At 46.0% G+C, this 20205-nt stretch overlaps 1 protein-coding gene and 1 long non-coding RNA gene across 3 annotated transcripts in view; one reads left to right on the top strand and one right to left on the bottom strand.

Moving 5' to 3' along the window:
• The window catches only part of APOB (apolipoprotein B), a 42432-nt gene extending 24661 nt beyond the window's left edge, over positions 1 to 17771 (bottom strand). The window contains exons 1-15 of the mRNA XM_010383001.2: positions 17574 to 17771; positions 17217 to 17255; positions 16062 to 16177; positions 14648 to 14793; positions 11701 to 11854; positions 10832 to 10987; positions 9317 to 9441; positions 8550 to 8635; positions 7031 to 7250; positions 6077 to 6304; positions 3663 to 3780; positions 3404 to 3550; positions 2122 to 2333; positions 1622 to 1859; positions 605 to 781 (exon numbers count right to left, since the gene is read on the bottom strand). Of these exons, the coding sequence (XP_010381303.2) occupies positions 605 to 781; positions 1622 to 1859; positions 2122 to 2333; positions 3404 to 3550; positions 3663 to 3780; positions 6077 to 6304; positions 7031 to 7250; positions 8550 to 8635; positions 9317 to 9441; positions 10832 to 10987; positions 11701 to 11854; positions 14648 to 14793; positions 16062 to 16177; positions 17217 to 17255; positions 17574 to 17643 (2232 nt within the window). The 5' untranslated portion in view covers positions 17644 to 17771. The remainder of the gene's footprint in view (positions 1 to 604; positions 782 to 1621; positions 1860 to 2121; positions 2334 to 3403; positions 3551 to 3662; positions 3781 to 6076; positions 6305 to 7030; positions 7251 to 8549; positions 8636 to 9316; positions 9442 to 10831; positions 10988 to 11700; positions 11855 to 14647; positions 14794 to 16061; positions 16178 to 17216; positions 17256 to 17573) is intronic.
• A 355-nt stretch (positions 17772 to 18126) lies between these two features.
• LOC115894360 lies at positions 18127 to 19292 on the top strand. 2 transcript variants are annotated; one of them, XR_004054483.1, is made up of 3 exons: positions 18127 to 18232; positions 18603 to 18874; positions 19009 to 19289. It is a non-coding gene; the product is annotated as an uncharacterized LOC115894360 (long non-coding RNA). The 2 variants fall into 2 exon arrangements; XR_004054482.1 differs by having other exon boundaries at positions 18603 to 19292.
• The last annotated feature ends 913 nt before the right edge of the window (positions 19293 to 20205 follow it).

The following is a 20205-nucleotide window of genomic DNA, read 5'->3' as shown; positions in this document are numbered from 1 at the left end:
CAATTTCAAGACAGGGAAGTTAGAATTAAATCCATGCCCAGAGTTCATACTTTTTTTTTTTTTTTTTTTTTTTAAGACAGAGTCTCACACTGTCACCCGGGCTGGAGTGTAACAGCGTAATCTCGGCTCACTGCAACCTCCACCTCCTGGGTTCAAGCAATTCTCCTGCCTCAGCCTCCCGAGTAACTGGGATTACAGGCGCCCACTATCATGCCCGGCTAGTTTTTTGTATTCTTAGTAGAGATGGGGTTTTACTATGTTGGCCAGGCTGGTCTCAAATTCCTGACCTTGTGATCCACCCACCTCAGCCTCCCAAAGTGCTGGGATTACAGGTGTGAGCCACCACGCCCAGCCCAGAGTTCATACTCTTAATTGTTATCCTAGAGTACTTCTCAGGATAAAAGTCTTTTTTCTGGGCGCACTGAATTTCAGGAGACCTTTAACTGCTGAAGATACTGGCCCTTATCCCAGCAGGTCTGGTTGATAAAAACCATAGTTATCACTTCAGTTAGATAATATTTTGATGACTTCCTTGCTTAGAAAAGAATTGTTTTTGCATTGAGACCCAAAGCTTTCCTTAAGAAGATACTTGACAAATACACACCTGCTCACGTTTATCCTCTTTGGTATAGCCAAAGTGGTCCACTAAGACCTTAGAGACACCATCAGGAACTTGACCGTTAACCCAGTACAAAGCTTTGTTGACACTGTCTGGGAAAAATCCTTGCTTCCCAAAAAGAGCTTCCAATGTTGGCTCAAAGCCTTTTCCTTCCAAGCCAATCTGAGAAAGAAAATCAGACAAGAAAATGGCATCAGCTTTCTTTGTTGTATGCCAGCCTAGTAGTTCCCCCTCTTGATGTCCATGTATCTAAACAAGTATTTGAATACCACAGGCCAAGAGCTGACCTTAGCACTTCACAGGAGCTGCTTTATTAAAATCTCACTAGAATCTTGACCTTATTACTTGCTTTTTTCTAGAAGAGGCAGCTAAGGTTCAGAGAGGACAAGTAATTCAACCAAGGGTTCAGAGTTGGGAGTGAATTTGAGATTCGAAGCAGATCTGACTAGGCAGCACATATGCTTCCTTGGCTTTGGGACTTAAAGACGAGGCATCTGCATTTCAATTTTTTATTTTTATTTTTATACGGAGTCTCATTCTGTCATCCAGGCTGGAGTGCAGCAGTGCCATCTCTGCTCACTGCAAGCTCTGCCTTCCGGGTTCACGCCATTCTCCTGCCTCAGCCTCCCGAGTAGCTGGTACTACAGGTGCCTGCCACCACGCCCGGCTAATTTTTTTTGTATCTTTTAGTAGAGACGGATTTCACTGTGTTAGCCAGGACGGTCTCGATCACCCGCCTCGGCCTCCCAAAGTGCTGGGATTACAGGAGTGAGCCACCTCGCCCGGCCTGCATTTCTATTAATGTTAAGAAGTCATGCTTCAGGTGACCCCCAGCGGGGAGAGAGGAAGGCAGGGAAGGAGGGAAAGAAGAAAGCCTCAGAGTCATGGTAGGAAATGCCTGGTGGTTCTTGTTTTCTTCTGGCTAGCTTCTGGCTCCCAGGGACTCTCTGTTTATGATGCTGTACAGAATGGGCTAGAGAACCTCGAACTCTTCACACTTACCTCAAAGAGGTCAGCTGAAGCAAATCCAAAGGCAGTAAGGGTCGTTTTCAGCATGGTTTCTTTAGGAAGGTAGTTATTTGGATCAAATATAAGATTTCCTTCAATTTTGGCTGAGGCTGGGTCAAGTGATGGAAGAGAAACAGATTTGGAGAGTTGATAGTTCCGAGAGAATTTTCTGAAGTCCATGACAGTTGGAAGTTGAGATTCTTTCAGAGCTTCTTTCACTAACTTTTTCAGACTAGATAAGAAGAAGGATATTTTGAGCTGACACACCATGTTATTATCCTTTGATTCTTGCAGCCCAAGTAAATATGGATTTCCAATCACTACCAAAATGTCTGGATTTCATTTACTCTAAGGCTTTGGGTCTAGGTCTGCTGCACATTTGCACAAGTGTTTGTTTCAGAAGCAAGGGCAGACAGTGGCTATGCCAAAACCTAGCGTTGGAATTCCAGCTTAGGGCCCTCAGTGGTACATGGGGGAAAATTGCTCTTACTTACTCTTGGATATCCAATTCTTCTGAGTTCAAGATGTTGGCAATATGGGAAGCCACAAAGTTTTTCACTTGCTCATTCTGTTCCCGTGGTAGAAGTTGGACAATTTTGTTAATATCTGCCTGTGAAGGACTCCTCATCAGCATGAGATAGGCAGCCAATCGCTTATCTCCCGGAGAAGCATCATCAAGGAAAGTCTGAAGAAGCACCTCCTGGTCCTGCAGTCAAAAGAGGAGATGGTTATCACTGTCCTATGGTCAGAACACAGAACGTGCCTGGCAAACACTGGCATTGTCTGCTAGCTCTTTCTTAAGCACGGATCTAATTTCTCTGTAATCACTCTTCAAATGCTGGTATTGAATCTTCTTGCCAATGTTTCCTAGAGCACTATCAAGTAAGGGTTCCCAGAAGATGCCTGTGGAATGCCTGTTGAATTCAATTCCATTAAAACACATAAATCATGGCCAAGTTATGATTTGTTTCACTAAGTGAAAATAAAGTTGTTTTAACCTAAGTTATTTTAATGTGAGGGTAAAGATGAGAAGGGGTAGTAAGAGTTTGGGGGTAATAAATAAGGTAGTTTCCAAAGCTCTGGAGTCATTGCCACCTAAGAGGGGGCCAAGTTGACTATCCTAGCCTAAGGTTATTGGGGGAAAATTAAGCATGTTTTTCCATGATGAGAGGGATGGTCAATCTGGTAGGTGGATGGTAGGTAGCAAAAACATCTCACATTCTGCATGTTGACATAGCAGCAAGGTCAGGTATTTCTCTCATGTCACATACTACTAGGCAGTCAAGTCAATAGGCTTGTTGAAATTTGCAATTAGAAAACAGTAGAGGCCTGGTGCAGTGGCTCATGCCTGTAATCCCAGCACTTTGGGAGGCTGAGGCGGGTGGATTACCTGAGGTCAGGAGTTCAAGACCAGCCTGGTCAACATGGCAAAACCCTGTCTCTACTAAAAAATACAAAAATTAGCTGGGTGTGGTGGCATGTGCCTGTAATCCCAGTTACTCAGGAGGCTGAGGCAGGGAGAATTGCTTGAACCCAGGAAGTGGAAGTTGCAGTGAGCCGAGATCGTGCCACTGCACTGCACCCTGGTAAATAGAGTGAGACTCCATCTCAAAAGAAGGAAGGAAGGAAGGAAGGAAGGGAGGGAGGGAGGGAGGGAGGAAGGGAGGGAGCAGCAGAATAAAGTCAGTAGATGAAATTTAGAGTCTCATTTCCCCAGTACCTTCCAAATCCTTGTTAATGAACTTTCACTTTCAGACCTCTTCTTATGGACTTTACCTTGTCTTTAGGCTCCATTTTCCGCAGGGCCTGGATGGCAGCTTTCTGAATCATCAGTGATGGCTTTGTACTTTGGACACAGTTCAGGATTGAAGACTTGAGTTCTGGAGTTAATTGCTCCATGGTTTGGCCCATATTTCCAATGACCTGCATTAAAGAAAAGAAAGAAGAACCCATCAGGGTGCAGGAGAGGGAAGTAAAAGGCATCCAGGAAAAGCGCTTCTGAAATGATCTATGTCATATAAAAGACTGAGATTACCCGCAGAATCAAATAGGTGTAATCTTCATCCCCAGTGCAGTCATCTTGAATCTGTTCCATCAGGTAATTAGCAATGTCCAGCAGCTCCTGGGTCACTGTAGGGTTTGTCTTATGATAGCTACAGAATAAGAGAAAAGAGTCAGGACTCGGTAACCCCAGTTAGGTTTGTCTTAAAATCCAAACTTGTGAATGAGAAAAAATAATTATAAAATTCATATGGAATCCAAAAAGAGCCTGAGTAGCTGAAGCAATCTTAAGCAAAAAGAACAAAGCTGGAGGCATCACATTACCTGACTTCAAATTATGCTACAAGGCTATAGTAATCTAAACAGCATGATACTGGCGTAAAAATAGACACATAGATCAATGGAACAGAATAGTGAACCCAGAAATAAAGCCACATACTTACAGTCAACAGATCTTTGACAAAATTGACAAAAACATACACTAGAGAAAGGACACCCTTTTCAATAAGCGGTGCTGGGAAAGTTGGATTGCTACATGCAGAAGAATAAAACTGGACTACTGTCTGCCACCATATACAAAAATCAACTCAAGATGGATCAAAGACTTAAATGTAAGACCTGAAACTCTAAAAGTACAAGAAGAAAACCTAGGGAAAACTTCTCTGGACATTAACCTGGACAAAGAATTCATGACTAAGACCTCAAAGGCAAAGACAACAACAGAAAAATAGACAAATGGAACTTAATTAAAGTAAAAAGCTTCTGCACAGTAAAACAAATAATCAGCAGGGTGAACAGTCTGCAGAATGGGAGAAAATATTTGCAAACTATTCATCCAGTGGGGTACTAACATCCAGAATGTGCAAGGAATTCAAACAACTCAACAAAAAATCCCCCAAATAATCCCATTAAAAAGTAGACAAAGGACATGAATAGACATTTTTTCAAAAGAAGACACACAAATGGCAATAGGCATATGAAAAAAATGCATAACATGACTAATCATTAGAGAAAAGCAAATTAAAACCACAATGAGATAACATCGTACAACAGTCAGAAGGGCCATTATTCAAAAGACAAAAAATAATAGATGTTGGTGAGGATACAGAGAAAAGGAAACAGTTAACCACTGTTGATGGGATTGTAAATAAGTACAACCTCTATGGAAAACAATACAGAGATTTCTCAAAGAACTAAAGATAGAACTACCAATGAATCCAACAATCCCACTACTGGGTGCATACCCAAAGGAAAAGAAATCGTTCTATCCAAAGGATACCTGCACCCATATGTTTATCACAGCACTATTCACAATAGCAAAGGCATGGAATCAACCTAAGTGTCCGTCAATGGATGATTGGATTAAAAATGTGGAATGTATAGGCAATAAAATACTATTCAGCCATAAAAAGAATAAAATCATGTCATTTGCAGTAACATGGATGGAACTGAAGGTCATTGTCTTAAGAAAAACAGGACAGTCACAGACAAATACTGCATATTGTCACTTTATAAGTAGGAGCTAAATAATGTGCACACAAGGACATAGAGTGTGGAATGATAAGACAATTGAGACTCAGGTGTGGAAGTGGAGGGAAATGGATGGTGAGAAGTTACTTAGTGGGTACACTACATATTATCTGGGTGATGGATATCCTGAAAGCCCTGACTTAACTACTGCATAATCTATTCATATAACAAAATTACACTTGTTCCACATAAATTTATATAAAAATGTAAAAAAGAAAAAGCAAAAAAATTTCATCAAAAGAAAAAACTGCCAGCCTGAGCAACATGGTGAAACCCTGTATCTACAAAAAATACAAAAATTAGCCAGGGCATGGTAGCATGCGCCTGTGATCCCAGCTACTCAGGAAGCTGAGGTGGGAGGATCACTTGAGCCCAGGAATTTGAGGCTGCAGTAAGCCGTGACTGCGCCACTGCACTCCAGCCTGGGTGACACAGTGAAACCATGTCAAAAAAAAAAAATTAAGAGGAAAAAACTGCTAACTAATATTGAACTGAAGTTAATAATATGCATGCTGAAGTACTTAGGGGAAAGTGTGTTAATGTTTATAATTTACTTTGAAATGCTTCAGAAAATAAGATGAATTAATGGATGGATGTATATGTGATAAAGCAAATATAATAACACTTAAATGGGAGGAGATAGCTGGTTTTCCAGGGGTTTGCCCTCTGAAATTCTGTCAACTTTGCTATGTTCAAAAACTTTTATAATATAATGTAGAGAAAATATTTTTAAAAATTCAATTTGTGTTTGCTGATTTCTTATTTCAAGTCGTTACTCCAAAAATGGTCAAGAATAAACACAAGAGTAAGGAGCAGAGTTTGAAAGTGGAAGGAGGGGTTCAGTTTTAATACAGAGACTCACAGAAGTGCAAGATGTTCCTCTGCTCCTAGGAGGAAAAATACAGTGTGGAAACTCACTTGTTGACCGCGTGGCTCAGCGCATACAAGGTGGCTCGGCTGCGCTGCTCCCTCGCCATGTTGAAGATCTCTCGCAGCTGCTGTGCTGAGGGCTCGGGGATCAGGGCCACCAGGTAGGTGACCACATCTATCAAAAGGGGGTTGGCATGCACACGTTTCAGCCACTGGAGGATGTGAGTGGAGCACTGGGGCTGTCCACACTGAACCAAGGCTTGCAAAGTGATGGGGCTGAGAAGACAGACATGGATAAAGTTATACAGACCACCTTCAGGGCACATAAAATATTGCTCATGGTGTGTCCTCTGCCAGGAGAGCCCTTAATCACCTCATTCACTATTCAAATCTAACCATCTTTCAAAACCCAACTTGGAGCTCAGAGCCATGATGCTTTCCTTAGGAATATTACCCACAGGAGAAGCCCCATCGAGGAAACTCCCAAGAGGGGACTGTGGATCTGTAGCGACAAGAAGACTGTTATCACAGCCCTTTGGCCAGCACACAGAGTATGCCTGGCCAACATTAGCTGGGTCTCATTCCTGGCCTCAGTCCCTTCTCTCACCTTCATAGCGCTTAAAGCCAGTGCCTTGAAGGGTAGAGAAATCATATAATATTTTTTGTCTGAGTTCTCTCTCCACCAGCCTATAAGCTTCTGGAGAGCACCTGCAATAGAACTGGGAATTAAAAGATACCCATCAAAACGTGGGAACTCTTCTCCTCCTACTTTAACACACAAATACATAGCTGCCTTGAACACTGTGTGCGTGTGTGTGTGTTTCATGGAACTCTTAGCACATCAGCTGATATTTCTCTATCCACCAATCATGAACTGATTGACTAATTGATTAACTGGATTGATATCCAAATGGTCCTTGAGATTCTCCATTTGGCCAAGGTTTGAAAGTTTAGTCAGTTACCATCAGTTTTATAAAAAGTTGAGCTGTAACCATTAAATACCTGGACACCTCGATCAGCTGTGGCAAGAGAGATGTGACTGCCTCATCACTGAGGCCTCTCAGCTCAGTAACCAGCTTATGGAAGAGATTAGCTCTCTGGATATTTTGCTCAGAGATGGTTAGTTTTTTCAATTCCTGCAGAGTCTTCAAAACAGCTTCGGCCTGCTTTAGAGGTGATGTGGATTTGGTGCTCTCAAATGCGAGACCCACCTTCTTAGTACCTGGAAGATGGAAAGTGTCAAAGGAACTCTAGCTTACTTCTTCATCTCAACCATATCTTTGTCTACTGGAAGCTGGAAATTGTGGAGTATCAGCACAGGGGAAAAGGGAAGAAAACAATCGTGTATTCAATGACTGCTAGATCTGGCTCTGCCATAGGTGATTGACTTAATTGTTTTCACTGACTCATCATCCTGTCCCTGTGGGTTGGCATTATTGTTCAATTTAAAGATAAATTCAGCCCTGCTTCAGAGACCCACAGAGTTTTTGGGCAATGTAAACTGCTCATCCCCGGATCTCAGCTCTGAGTCCCAGAGATGAGACAGAGATGAGACCCAGAGATGAGGAATTGTGACCCAGAAATGAGCAACTTACTTTTGAAGAGCTCTTAGGGTCTAAGAGGTAGAGCTGAAGTGGAATTCAGACTTGTCTGAGTCTATCATCAGGTTACCCTTAGCTTGAAATATTGGTGAGGAGGTGCTGCTATTGACATGGTTACAACTAGAACCAGGCACATTGATGTCCATCACCATTTCTTCTAATTGGGTCTAGCAGCAGCTTGTGGGGAGGGGAGACACTTTTGTATCCTCTCCACCACCTACTATGACCTATGCCAGGAAGAGAGGTGAAAGTCCTCATGGAAGTGTGGTGTAATGAGAAGAGTCCTGGCTTAGATTGCAACCTGGGCACTTATTTGCCCCCTTTAATATTCTACGGCCTTGTCTACATCAAACTCTAAGCCTCTCTGTGTCACTTTCCCCTCTGTAGAATAGGTATGAAATCACCTCTCTACCACCTGACATCACCGGTTGCTGTGAACAAAAAGGACAATGAGGTAATGTACAAGAAGGAATTTGGACAGATATAAATACAATACAATGCTGGGTAAGGGGTGGACTCAAGATTGCTAGAGTTCCTTCTACCTCTAAAGACTGACTCCTGAGGTTACTATCTGGGCCAGACTCTGAAGGTTCTCTCCCACTTGGTCTACCTCATCTGGGACAGCTCTGGGTCTTATCACAGGATAGGTGATATCAGTGCTACCAAATAAGTAATGTTAAACTTAGGATTCCAGTTTTCTATTTACAAACGCCTAGGTAGCTTTGGGAACTTCTTTTTCTTTATGCCATTGCAACTTGACATCCTGAGATGAGTTTGCTTTCTCATAGAGGTAGCCAGAACACCAGTGTCCATATCACTTGTTAGTCAGCAGACATTTAACAGGGCCCAGCAAGTGGCTAAGCCATGATTGGCACATCTTAGGTAGATTTTCTAGCAACTGTGTGGACAAAAAGTCTTACCTTCACCAAAGAAGCGGCTGTTGATCTTTGGTGTGTCTTCAAGTTTCAAAGTCTGTGTCACTTGTACTCCCATCCCATACATATTCCTGGTAACCAAGGAAGCACACCATGTCATGGATGGCCAGAACATACTATTCTTTCCATGTTGAAGGTTTCCCCTGTCTCTGCATCTACCCAAGTCCTGCCCATCTTTCAAAGCATGGGTAAATCCAGCCATTGTTGGCCCTGAATGAATAACATCCACCTCTTCTTGGTCACGCTAGTCATCCTCCCATCAAAAGGACATGCGTGCCTTATACTCTCCACTAGTCTGAGTGGCCAGACATAGGAACTAGTGCAATGTCTCGAAATTCTTTCGTATCTTCCACAGCACAGAACCAAGAATATGGCAGTTACTCAATAAATATTCACTGATTGTCAGTTTTCAAAGTGGATTTGGATATATAAGTTTCCAGTCAATATCCCAAATCTTCCATGAAACCTTTCCTAATCAGGGTACCCTGCAGTGATCCCCAGGTTTTCTGGATCTACACCCCTTAAAGACTGGGTCTTAGATATCTTTTGTTGGTCTTCGGTTGTTTTGCATGCCTAGGACTTTTCTGCCAAATGGCCTGTTAGCTTAAAAAGGGGGACAGGGAGGGATTGCATGTTATCCTTCTCCATACCTCCCTCCCACGCACAGGTTTGCCTGGAACAGAGCACTTGAGAAGTGGTCAGTTCACACTGACCCATTAAATGACAAATCAGTAGTGCATCAGGTGACCTACTTGTAGGAGAAAGGCAGGAACAGGTGCTGCTCCTTGCAGATGGCTTCTGCCACATGCTTCCTCTTGGCGTCCAGGGTGTACTGACAGGACTGGCTACTGCTGATCAGAGTTGACAAGGGGTGGGTCTGTGAATGAGATTGGAGACAAGCATTTTGATTGGTCCCTGTGTCTTCTGTCAAAAGCATTTACCTTCAAGGTAGAAGGGAGGAGGGGTCCTGTACCACTAGATAAACTCAGAGAAAGAAGATAGCTGGGTACTTGACATTTAGACCAGGGGGTGCAACATGTCGGCATCCCCAAAGCTGAGTCAAGCTATAGACTCCTCTTTTTCCACCCCCACTGGACAAAGTCTAAACTTTGTATCCTCCACATGCCCATCCCACCACATAGCCCCTCACACACCTGCTCAGTCAGTTTTCTTTACCCAAAAGCCCATTCTTGCATGTCTGTTTCATTTACACATTCTTTGCATTTTTCGGGTTCTTGCTCCACATCTTCAATGAAACGTTGCCCACTGAGCTACATGAATAATGCTTTCTCCTTCCTGGTCAGGCCCAGGATTTCTTGTCTGCACTGTTCAGCGTATCACCTTATTGAGTATACAATGTATACTTTATTGACCTGGCTCCTGCATTAGACTGGAAGCATCCTGAGGGGAAGGTCCATGGTTCATCTGCCACTGTCCCTTCCTTGGTGCTGCCCAGAGTGGGGTTGAGCACACAGCAGATGCTCAGAAAAGACCCCTAAGCCAGTGCATTATCCTCTTCTGACTGTGGCACTCATGGTCATCAGACTCCCTGTTTCAACCCCAAGGACTATGACCAGGAACAGGGCCCGGCATGACAGTGATTGCTCAAGTTCTTCATGTTCACTGAGATAGCCTGGGGCTCATATCAGGGAACATGTTGCAGGGGTCAGGCAGGCTCAGGTAATATGGTGCTCCATGGCCCCACTTAACAGAGAGGAGAGGGTGCTCCAGGCCAGAGGCAGAGGGGTCGTGTTTGGTCAGGGTGGTACTAGGGGTGGGAGGACAAGAAGCTGGAGCACACTAAGTCACTCCACTTCATGGGATGAAGGAGAGGGGGAGAACACAGGTCTTGGGACTTCTTCAAAGGCCAGAGGCTTGGAGCTGGCACAAGGAGTCCTTCTGCAGGAAGGAACAGTAGGTGGTTTTGCTACCCTACATCCATCCCCGGAGCCTTCTCAGAGATGAGCAGTCATTACTCTCAAGTGATGAGAGTAGAGGCGGTTTAGTGCCAGTGACAGAAGGACAGGAGGAAAGACAGAGCTCTGGGCTGGGAGGGAGGAGCCTGACTCAAGTCTTGGCTCAACTGATCCCAGGCCATGAAGCCTGGGCAGACCTTCCCATGCCTGCTCAGGGTCCTATCTGTAGTCTGTATAAAAAACAGACTAGGCAGGCTGTCCTCAAAGGTGCCCACTAGCTTGAAAATTTTGGAATGTTATTAATAAGAGGATGCTCCTTGGTGTGCATGACAGTGCTGACATGGGACTTACCATGCCTTTGATGAGAGCAAGTGGGCTGATGCCTGTACGGATGGGCTTGAAGCGATCACACTGCCCCAAGTCTCTTTCAGTGGATATTTCTGTTGCCACATTGCCCTTCCTTGTCTTGACGGTAAAGTGAGTGGAGCAGTTTCCATACACGGTATCCTATGGGGGCAGAAGATGCAACCACATATATTCAACATGGGAAACATCCTTGGGTACTTGGGAGGGACGGGGTGGGGATTGTGAAAGAAAAGGCAGAAGGAATCTAGCTTTGGGAGGGACTTTCTTTTTCCTCCTATGCAGAGTGTGGTCTTGCTAGTGCCTGGCCAGCCCAAGTTGGGAGAGAGAAAACCAGTTAAGGGTGTGTCTGCAGAAAGGCTCTGCAGGATGCATCGCTGTCTTCTCCCAGTATGGTGTCATAGAGAAATTAGAACAAGATAAGGTCACAAAAGTGCTCATGGGACTGAGGTGAAATGAATTCTGTCTCACATTGAACCCTGAAATTCATAAAAGAGACTGGCAAGAGATCCCATTATTTTTGGTGTTTAAAATACACACAGGATTTACTGTGTCATACCATAACCCATCAAACACAGGTGAACAGCATTAAACAAAAGTGGGGGTGGGGTGGCCAGGACGCCTCAATAACTCTTTTAAAATTAGACCCAACCTGATCAGCCTGCTTGGAATGATCTGTCAGTGAGCCCAAGGGACAGGAGGAATCTCGGGCACCAGTATGTCACGGCAATCCATGGCTTCCTGTGTAACTAGCCATGGAGCTGACTCAACAATCTGCTTTGCATATGGTAGGACTGGCCTCTAACAAGTGAAGATGAGTTTCAAGGGCCACTGCTATCAGCTTTCTAAATCCTCACCAGAAACAACACTTGTTTGGTTTCTTCTGTCTCTGGGGGAACCAGGAGGGCAGAAATGATGCCCCTCTTGATGTTCAGGATGTGTGTAGGTTCATCTTTCTCCGGGTAAAGGAAAACCTGCTTCCCTTCTGGAATGGCCAGCTTGAGCTCGTACCTGTCCCAGAGAGAGGATGGTCATGGGAATGTCCTTCTCCCTTACAACTTGCTGGAAGTAAGCTGGGTGGCACTGAAGTTGCTTTTCTCATAGTTTTTTAAACCAATTGTTCTTCTGACATCATTTCTTTGTAAACATAGAATATAGCTACACAGAGACATACATTTTCAAAAAAGCATTCACATATACATATGTTTTGGTGATTCTTTTCCTTTTTTTGAAATGGAGTCTCACTCTGTTACTCGGGCTGGAGTGCAATGGCGCAACCTCAGCTCACTGCAACCTCCACCTCCTGGGATCAAGTGATTCTCCTGACTCAGCCTCTGGAGTAGCTAGGACTACAGGCATTTGCCGTCACACCCAGCTAATTTTTGTATTTTTAGTAGACACAGGTTTCACCCTGTTGGCCAGGCTGGTCTCGAACTCCTGACCTCAGGTGATCTGCCCGCCTCGGCCTCCCAAAGTCCTGGGACTACAGGCATGAGCCACCAGGTCCAGCTGTGTTTTAACGTTTTTTGCTTGGCTCATCTAGCCCTGCTCTGTTCTCCACCCATATCAATCTCTTTGCCCATCCTCCCCATACGGACACCTGAGTGGTTGTTCCATTTGTTTCTGCACTCTCACACAATCCTCTGTAAACATGGGTGAGTGCAAACAGAGTCATACAAAGATTTTGTCATTGTTTGTTTTATACAAGTGGCATTGTATTGTTCATACTTTTATCTTGTTTTTCTCAATTATACTTCACAAAAACCCTTCTGAGTCACTTGGTATAGCTCTAACAGATTTTTTAAAAGCTGCATGCAGAACATTCCATTCCATGGCTATATGTAATTTATTCACACATTGCCCCATTTGATGGCATTTGCCTTCTCTCTTTCTGGATTTTTTTAAACCACACAAACAATGCCAAAACAAACATCCTTATGCCTATCTTCACACATTACTGCTTTTATTTTCATGGGCTAGAGTCCCAGAGACTAAAATATCTGTGTCAAAGGGTATTAAGTATTCTAAATTAGAGTAGATATTGTCTGATGGCTCTAATTTCCACCAGCAGCTCAGGACAGCACACTTTTCCTCACTGGCCTGCCAGCAACAGGTGCTATTGCTGTCTTCCAGTTTTGCAGTCTGATGGGTATAAGTGGATAAATATCTTGTTGTTACATTAATTTGTATTTCTTGACTACCAGTGAATTGGAGCTTCTTTGCATACACTTGTTGGACAGTCACTCTTTTGTATGGTGTCAGGCCATGGCTGAAGCCCATGCTGACTTTGGTCTCAGGGACTTCCCATTGGGTACTCTCTGAGTTTCCGAGGACCTGACTGCGGCCACTCTGGTTACATCAGGAGGAAAAGGTGACAGACTCATCTCCCACAACCTACACCCTCTCAGAAAGTTCCCAACATGAAGAAACAATAAATGTTTGAGATGATGGGTATGCTAATTGCTCTGATCTGATTACCATCCGTTACATGTATCAAAACATCAATATATTCTCAATAAATATGTATAATTATTATATGTCAATTTTTAAAAAAAGACAGTTAAAGTCATGAAAATGCAAACCTGGAAAGCCCTCCTTGTCAAGAACAGGAGTCTCTTCTGTATTTGGAGAAGACCAAGGACCAAAAAATAACCACTCCTTCCTCCTGCCACCATACGTCTCACCCTCACATACAGTTAAGTCTTGGAGAAAATAAAGCATATGAAGGAAAGCAGCCTCACAGCCTATTTTGGCGAGAAAGGACTGGCATCTGAATCTAACGTTTAGTAAAACTGAAAAACGGGCAAGGATGGTGATATGGTTTGGCTCTGGGTCCCCACCCAAATCTCATCTTGTAGCTCTCAGAATTCCCACGTGTTGTGAGAGGGACCCGGTGGGAGGTGATTGAATCACGGGGCAGGTCTTTCCCATGCTGCTCTCGTGATTGCAAATGGGTCTCAGGAGATGTGATGGTTTTAAAAACAGGAGTTTCTCCGCACAAGCTCTCTTTGCCAGCCGTCATCTACGTAAGATGTGACTTGCTCTCCCTCACCTTCCACCATGATTGTGAGACCTCCCCAGCCACATGGAATAGTGAGTCCAACAAACCTTTCTTTTGTAAATTGCCCAGTCTCAGGTATGTCTTTATCAGCAGCATGGAAACAGACTAATACAGATGGAGTTTTCTGATGCTACCAAGTTAACAACTCTATCCTGCCTGTATTCACACACACCTAAGACCCTACAAACTGTGACTGAGGATGAGGCAGGGGTGATGTTGAAAATATTTACAATGGGTGCGACACGGGCCCTGATCAGTCAGCAGAGATGCAGCTGCAGTGGCCGATCCGTGTGCAGTGGCTGAATGCCAGCCTAGGAGGGGGAGCCACTGAAGCCTTGGTGCTCCTCTGCCCTACGCTGAACAGACCCTGCCCCGCCATGTGCCCGCCACAGCAGCCAGTGCCTCTGGGACCCCGCACCGAAGACCACCAAGCACTGGTCTTATTTAGTTCTTTAAATAAGAATTCACTTGTTTAAACACAGCATCTCAGTTTTATAATCTCAGGAAGTTTAAAGCATGAGATTTTTAGAAACACATTAAAATGATAATTAAAGGAACCTAACTAGGGAAGGGTAAATAATGCTTGTCTCTTTTTGATGATTGTGAAAACACAGCAATTCCCTGATCCACGATGAATATGGAATACAAATACTTAGAGTCACATCCGTGCCTGGTGTAAACACACAAGTTCACACCTCAGCGGACACACACATATGTGTGTGCTCATGTACAACACGCCTTACCTGGACATGGCAGCAGCAAACTCCTCGGAGTTCTTGGTTTTCTTCAGCAAGGCTCTGCCCTCAGGGTTGAAGCCATACACCTCTTTCAGGGTGCACTGGCTGGTCTTCAGGATGAAGCTGCAGAGCTGGGGAACCTCCAGCTCAACCTGAGAATACAGGGTAGCATAGCATTGAGGTTGTCTATCAAGAATGAGAGGCAGGCTCTGAAGCCCAGGGCTTAATCTCCAATCAGAACACCAAAGGGAATTCTGCTGGGAACACCACTGCCTGCTCAACACCACGTGACTTATCAACATGCCTCCTGGGTTCTCCGTGCACCAACCGAGTCTTAGTCCTATTGCTGGGCTTTTCCCCCTCCCGGGGTAACACGTTTCTTAAGTGTGCCTCTATGCACAGGAAGGAGGATGTTCTTTTATTGGTTCTAAAGTTACTCACTTCAATTATAAAGAGCTGTGGTTAAATAGAAGTGCTGCAGACTAGGAGTGAGAGTGAAGGAGAAAAACAGCAGGAAGAGAGCCATCCTCAGTTTCCACAGCAAATGTCCCCTTAATGTCACCCAAAAAACTGGTTATATCTATTAGGGCCTATTTAGAGCTTCACATATAGCTGGAGTTTCAGCGGATCCCTACTTATTATCCAGCACTGTTCAAATAACTTTAAAGAAATGTTGTACGTGTGTTGTTCAATATGGGAGCCAGTAGCCAGGGTGGCTGTTGAGCAGTTGAAATGCAGCTAATGTGACAACGAATATGAATTTTTAATTTCATTCCATTTCAATAGTCCAATGTGGCTCATGTCTACCATATTGGACAGCACAGACAAGAGCTACAGCACTCTCTAAAAAAGGTGACTGCTCAGCTTGACTTCTCTTCCCCACCCAAACCCCAATAGAAGCCTATAGATCTGCTCCAGATGTATGTGACATGAGTACAACCAGTCTCAATAATAAGCAAAGTTTTGTTTTAGAACAAACTGTGTGTTTATTTTTTTTTCTTCTTTCTATTCGTTTTTCAGCAACAGATTCTGTTGGACTTAGACTATAAAAACTGCATTTCACAGTGCGATTCTGAGATGCCTGCCTCTGTTAGCTCACCTACTGGGCTTCTCTCACGCTGAAATCTACAGACCCACACTGCTGCTAATCTAGATCACGTACTCCTATTGCATCTGGGAAGTTAACGGGAAAATACATCTGGCTTGCGAAATTTGGCGGGGGCAGACAACATCTCAGCAATGTGGCTGACTTACAAACAGAGGCAAAGTCCCAATGCTTCGATCAGATTACAACAGTTCTGGGATGTTCTGCGTTTGCTCAGTACACAACCTCCAGGAAGGTCGCGTGTTGGGCGCCCGCTGGAACAGGGCTAGGGGCAAGCTGTGGGCTCTAGGTCCCTCCCGCCTGCATCCTCCATACCTTGCAGTTGATCCTGGTGGCGCTTCTTGAATCAGCAGTCCCAGGGACTCCACTGGAACTCTCAGCCTCATAGTTGTATGTGTACTTCCGGAGGTGCTTGAATCGGGTCGCATCTCCTAACGTGGGGAGAAATACGTCAGCCACATAGGAGAAATAGCTCTCCCAAGGACAGCCAGTTCTGGGCAGAGAGGCGCAGTGGCATAGAAAATTAAAATGTAATTAAACTCAAATTAGTTTTTAATTGACTTTACATTATACTTAATTTTCCTTTATAGATTTGACTTCTCCATTACGTTTTTGCTGAGGCTAATGTTTAAATTAGCTGGCATGTCTTGAATATCTCGTTTGAGGCACAGGGAAGGGAGTGACAAGTGTCAAGTAATGGGGCTCAGAAAATATGCATGAGAGACCCTTTGGTAAATTAAGAGATGACCACATGACGCAAATAGTACTCTCTCTAATGCTTTTTTAGCTTGAAAACGCCTTAATTCCGTGACTCTGAGACTATCAAATACTTGAGGCAAAGTTCATTAAGCATTAAGCGTAACTAACTTAAGAAACTCCTAGAAAGGAGTTTCTGGAGGTTTCCACTGTAGTTGAGAGGAATTTTCTGAACAATTGAAGAAAAAGAACATCTGGGTCCTAAGCCCAGCTGCAGTGATGGCAGATGTCCACCAGATGGCAGCGCTGCCTCATCAGACGTCCGCCCTGCGGTTCCAGCACACAGGGTCCCCTTGGAGGCCAGCTCCTTTGACCCCCAGGGATCAGGTAAATAGGAAGGGGGTGGAGGTCCGATTTCCGCACAAAGGTTAAAGTCAGTATTTCCTCACCCTCACATGCTTCGAATCAATGACTAGTCACTGATAAACAGGACAGTGATGTTTCTTTAAAGTGTGCGCAGGCCAGCGGGGTGTCAGTGCCTTCCCTCCCCCGCCCCCAGGCTGAACTCTTGGGACAGAACAGAAGGGCAGGTAGAAGAGAGTTGGCATCCCTTAAGTGTGGGCAGAGGCTCAAGGAACTTGCTTCCTGGGGTCAGAGCAGGGCACACCGCGATGCCATCTCAGCCCCTTAGAGTGGGAGGACCTCAGGGACCCGGGTGTAGGGAGGGTGCACGGGGCCGGGCGCCCTTCCACGCCCCATGCGCAGGTGCCTTACTTGGACAGACCACGCTGACATTTTCCAGCATTTCCTTTTCTGTAAGACAGGAGAAAGAAATCTGTGAGCTTCCCACGTCTTCCCAGCGGGTGCTAGGGCCCGACAGGGGGATCACAGGCACAGGTTTCACCCTTCAGGAGGGAGGCAGGCTCCGGAGACCCCCTCCACAGCCCATCCATCCCGCGCCCCCCATCCTGAGTCTGCAGGGGCCGCCAGCTGGTCCAGTCCGCCCCCTCCCCCCCGCCCTGGATCCTGTGGCTGCCCTCCCTCTGGCCTAGACCCAGGCTGCCCCAGCCAACCTCGTGCCGCCGGTTCCCTCCCGCTCTCTCTGAGCCCGCAGCGCAGCCGCGCACTCACCGGCTCTGGCGCCCGCCAGCAGCAGCAGCAGCGCCGGCAGCGCCAGCAGCGCGGGCCTGGGCCGGCCCATGGCCAGCTGCGGTGGGACGGCTCCTGGGCTGCGGCCTGGCCTCGGCCTCGCGGCCCTGGCTGGCTGGGCGGGCTCCTCAGCGACAGCAACCGAGAAGAGCACTCAGTCCCGCGGGTCCCGGTGGGAATGCGCAGCCGGCGCCCGCACCCCATTTATAGGAAGCCCAGGTTGCAAGAGCGTCCGGATTGCAAAAGGTCCAAAGGGCGCTTCCCGGGCCTGGCCTGTTTGCTTTTCTACACTGGCTTCTCTTTGAGCCTTGAAGAGCTTCAGGGGAGGGGGCTCACCTGGGATGCAACTGCAGCCACCTGGGGGCTGGGTCCCGAGCGTCTTCAAGGCTCTGGCACGGCCCTTCCTGTATCTCAGTGGGGCCATGGCCAATGCCTCAGGGTCTGAGAAGCCTGCCTTGACCAGGGGTGCCTTCTTCAGATGACCCACCACAGGGACAAAATCCCTGCTTCTCCTGGACTGAAATGGGAGCCACGTGGAGAATCAGTCCTGAGCGCTGTCTTGGTGGAGACATGTTCCCACTGGTTACTTCTCTTCCATTTTGGTGGACCTTGGATTTGCACTGACACCCTAATCCTGATGAGTATCTGTGGCTTTGGGGTTCAGCCTGTGCTGGGGGAGGAGAGAGAAGGGGGATGCAGGGAGGTCTGGTGAGTGACAAGGCACTGCCCCTGAGGATGGGCTGCCTGCCTGGTCCCAGCAGGAGTCCAAGTGTCTGTCTTTAAGAAACCCCAGTGAGGAGAGGCCTCTGGGGAAGAGCAACCTCCCAGGGCCCACCTGTTTTGCGCAGTGTTCTTGGGATGTTGAGAGCAGGCTTTCCCTACCTGCACCAGCTTCTGGGTTTCCTCCAGTGGTGGGGAGGCCGATGAGGAAAAGCAACGTAGTGGACAGGACGTGTCATATTCCTCATAGACATCTGGAATCTTCTCATGCATCGTTTCCTTCTCTTCTAGGCACTGCCTGTTTCCAAAGGAAACTTCAGCCCGCGCTCGCTGCCTCTGCCCAGCTGTAGGGATCAGCCGCAGTAGAATTTCAGCGTCACTCAGTTTACTAACCCAGGGTCACTCAGAAGGGGTTATTGATGGGATGGCACTGTGATGGGCTGAATGAATGTCTGCGCCTAGCTGTGTCCCCAAGGCACCACCAATCTGGTTAGGGAGACAAGCTGTGTCGGCAGGAAACCGCTGGTGCGCAATTGTGGTAGGATAGAGGCGGCGCAAACCGGGTAGGTATACCTGCTGGGGGGGCACCCAGGAGGGCGAGCGGGAGGTGGCCAGGAGCAAGCTGGATGAGTGCGGATGGGAAGTGGACAGTGCCTGTTGCAGAAGTCAGTGTGTGCTCATTGTTACAACTTGTCAGCTTTGTTTGAATTATGAGATACCTCCAGATGTAACAAGCTACTGGTGAAGACTGATGATTCCAGAAGGATCAATTCTGAAACAGTAACTATGTATAAAGATGCAGTTCCCTCAGAGGAGACTCACAGAAAGACCTTCGCCTGCTTCCTGCACCTGGGCTCCACACTTGTCCTTATTCAGATATTGTCGTTAGCCATGAACTCCTATGGGCAGCTAAACTCCCTCCAGCGATCAGTTGCTCTGCATCCATGGTGTATTAATGTTACTAAAGATGGATATTACAGAGGTCTCAACTCAAGGCTGGTCATACCTACACCACTGAATTGTGAAGGGTCTGGAAAAAGTAATTGCTCTGAAACCCCATTTCTCTGAACACTGTATTTGAGTTATTCTATGTGGACTGACTTTCCACAGGGTTCGCTGCTGCTCATGTGTGAGGAAATGGTCCTGCTTCCATGCATATTCACATTAAGGAGAATGGGTAAGAATATTCAGGTATAGAGAAGCCAAAAGGAGGTGTCGAGCTTTCATTTACAAGCACAAGTCAAAGCTTACTCTGTTGGGTGCAGATGAAACCAGGGTCCAATGGTCAGCATCAATAGAGACTATATATATATATATTTTGAGATGGAGTCTCCCTCTGTCACCCAGGCTGGAGTGTAGTGGCACAATCTCAGCTCACTGCAACCTCTGCCCCCCCCAGGTATAAACAATTCTCCTGCCTTAGCCTCCCAAGAAGCTGAGATAACAGGCATGCGCCACTACGCCCAGCTAATTTTTGTACTTTTAGTAGAGATGGTGTTTCCCCATGTTGGTCAGGCTGGTCTCGAACTCCTGACATCTTGATCCGCCCGCCTTGGCCTCCCAAAGTGCTGGGAGAGCGTAGTTTTATGAAATAGGAATCAAAAATGAATTCAATGACTTGGAGTCAGGGAAATGTTGTGAGATGCTTGGTTGTGCTGAGAGGACTGTCACCATCTTTAAAGAAAGAAACCTGACTCGGCTTCCTTCTTTTCCTGATGGTCTTTGGCAAGTCTTCCCTGGACTGGGCCCCAGCCAGCAGTACTTATCCCCTGACAGGGTCTAGCACACAACCCCATAGAGCAAATGATGAATTGTTGAGCTGACTTGAGTCCACTCACAGAAATACTGTAAAGATTAATGCGTAGATTTTTCTTCAATTACAAAATCCACTTAG

The sequence above is a fragment of the Rhinopithecus roxellana genome, chromosome 17, assembly GCF_007565055.1.
Source record: "Rhinopithecus roxellana isolate Shanxi Qingling chromosome 17, ASM756505v1, whole genome shotgun sequence".
Lineage (NCBI taxonomy): Eukaryota > Metazoa > Chordata > Mammalia > Primates > Cercopithecidae > Rhinopithecus > Rhinopithecus roxellana.
The sequence above is the reverse complement of the archived record's forward strand: the minus strand, read 5'-3'. Positions and strand labels throughout refer to the sequence as shown.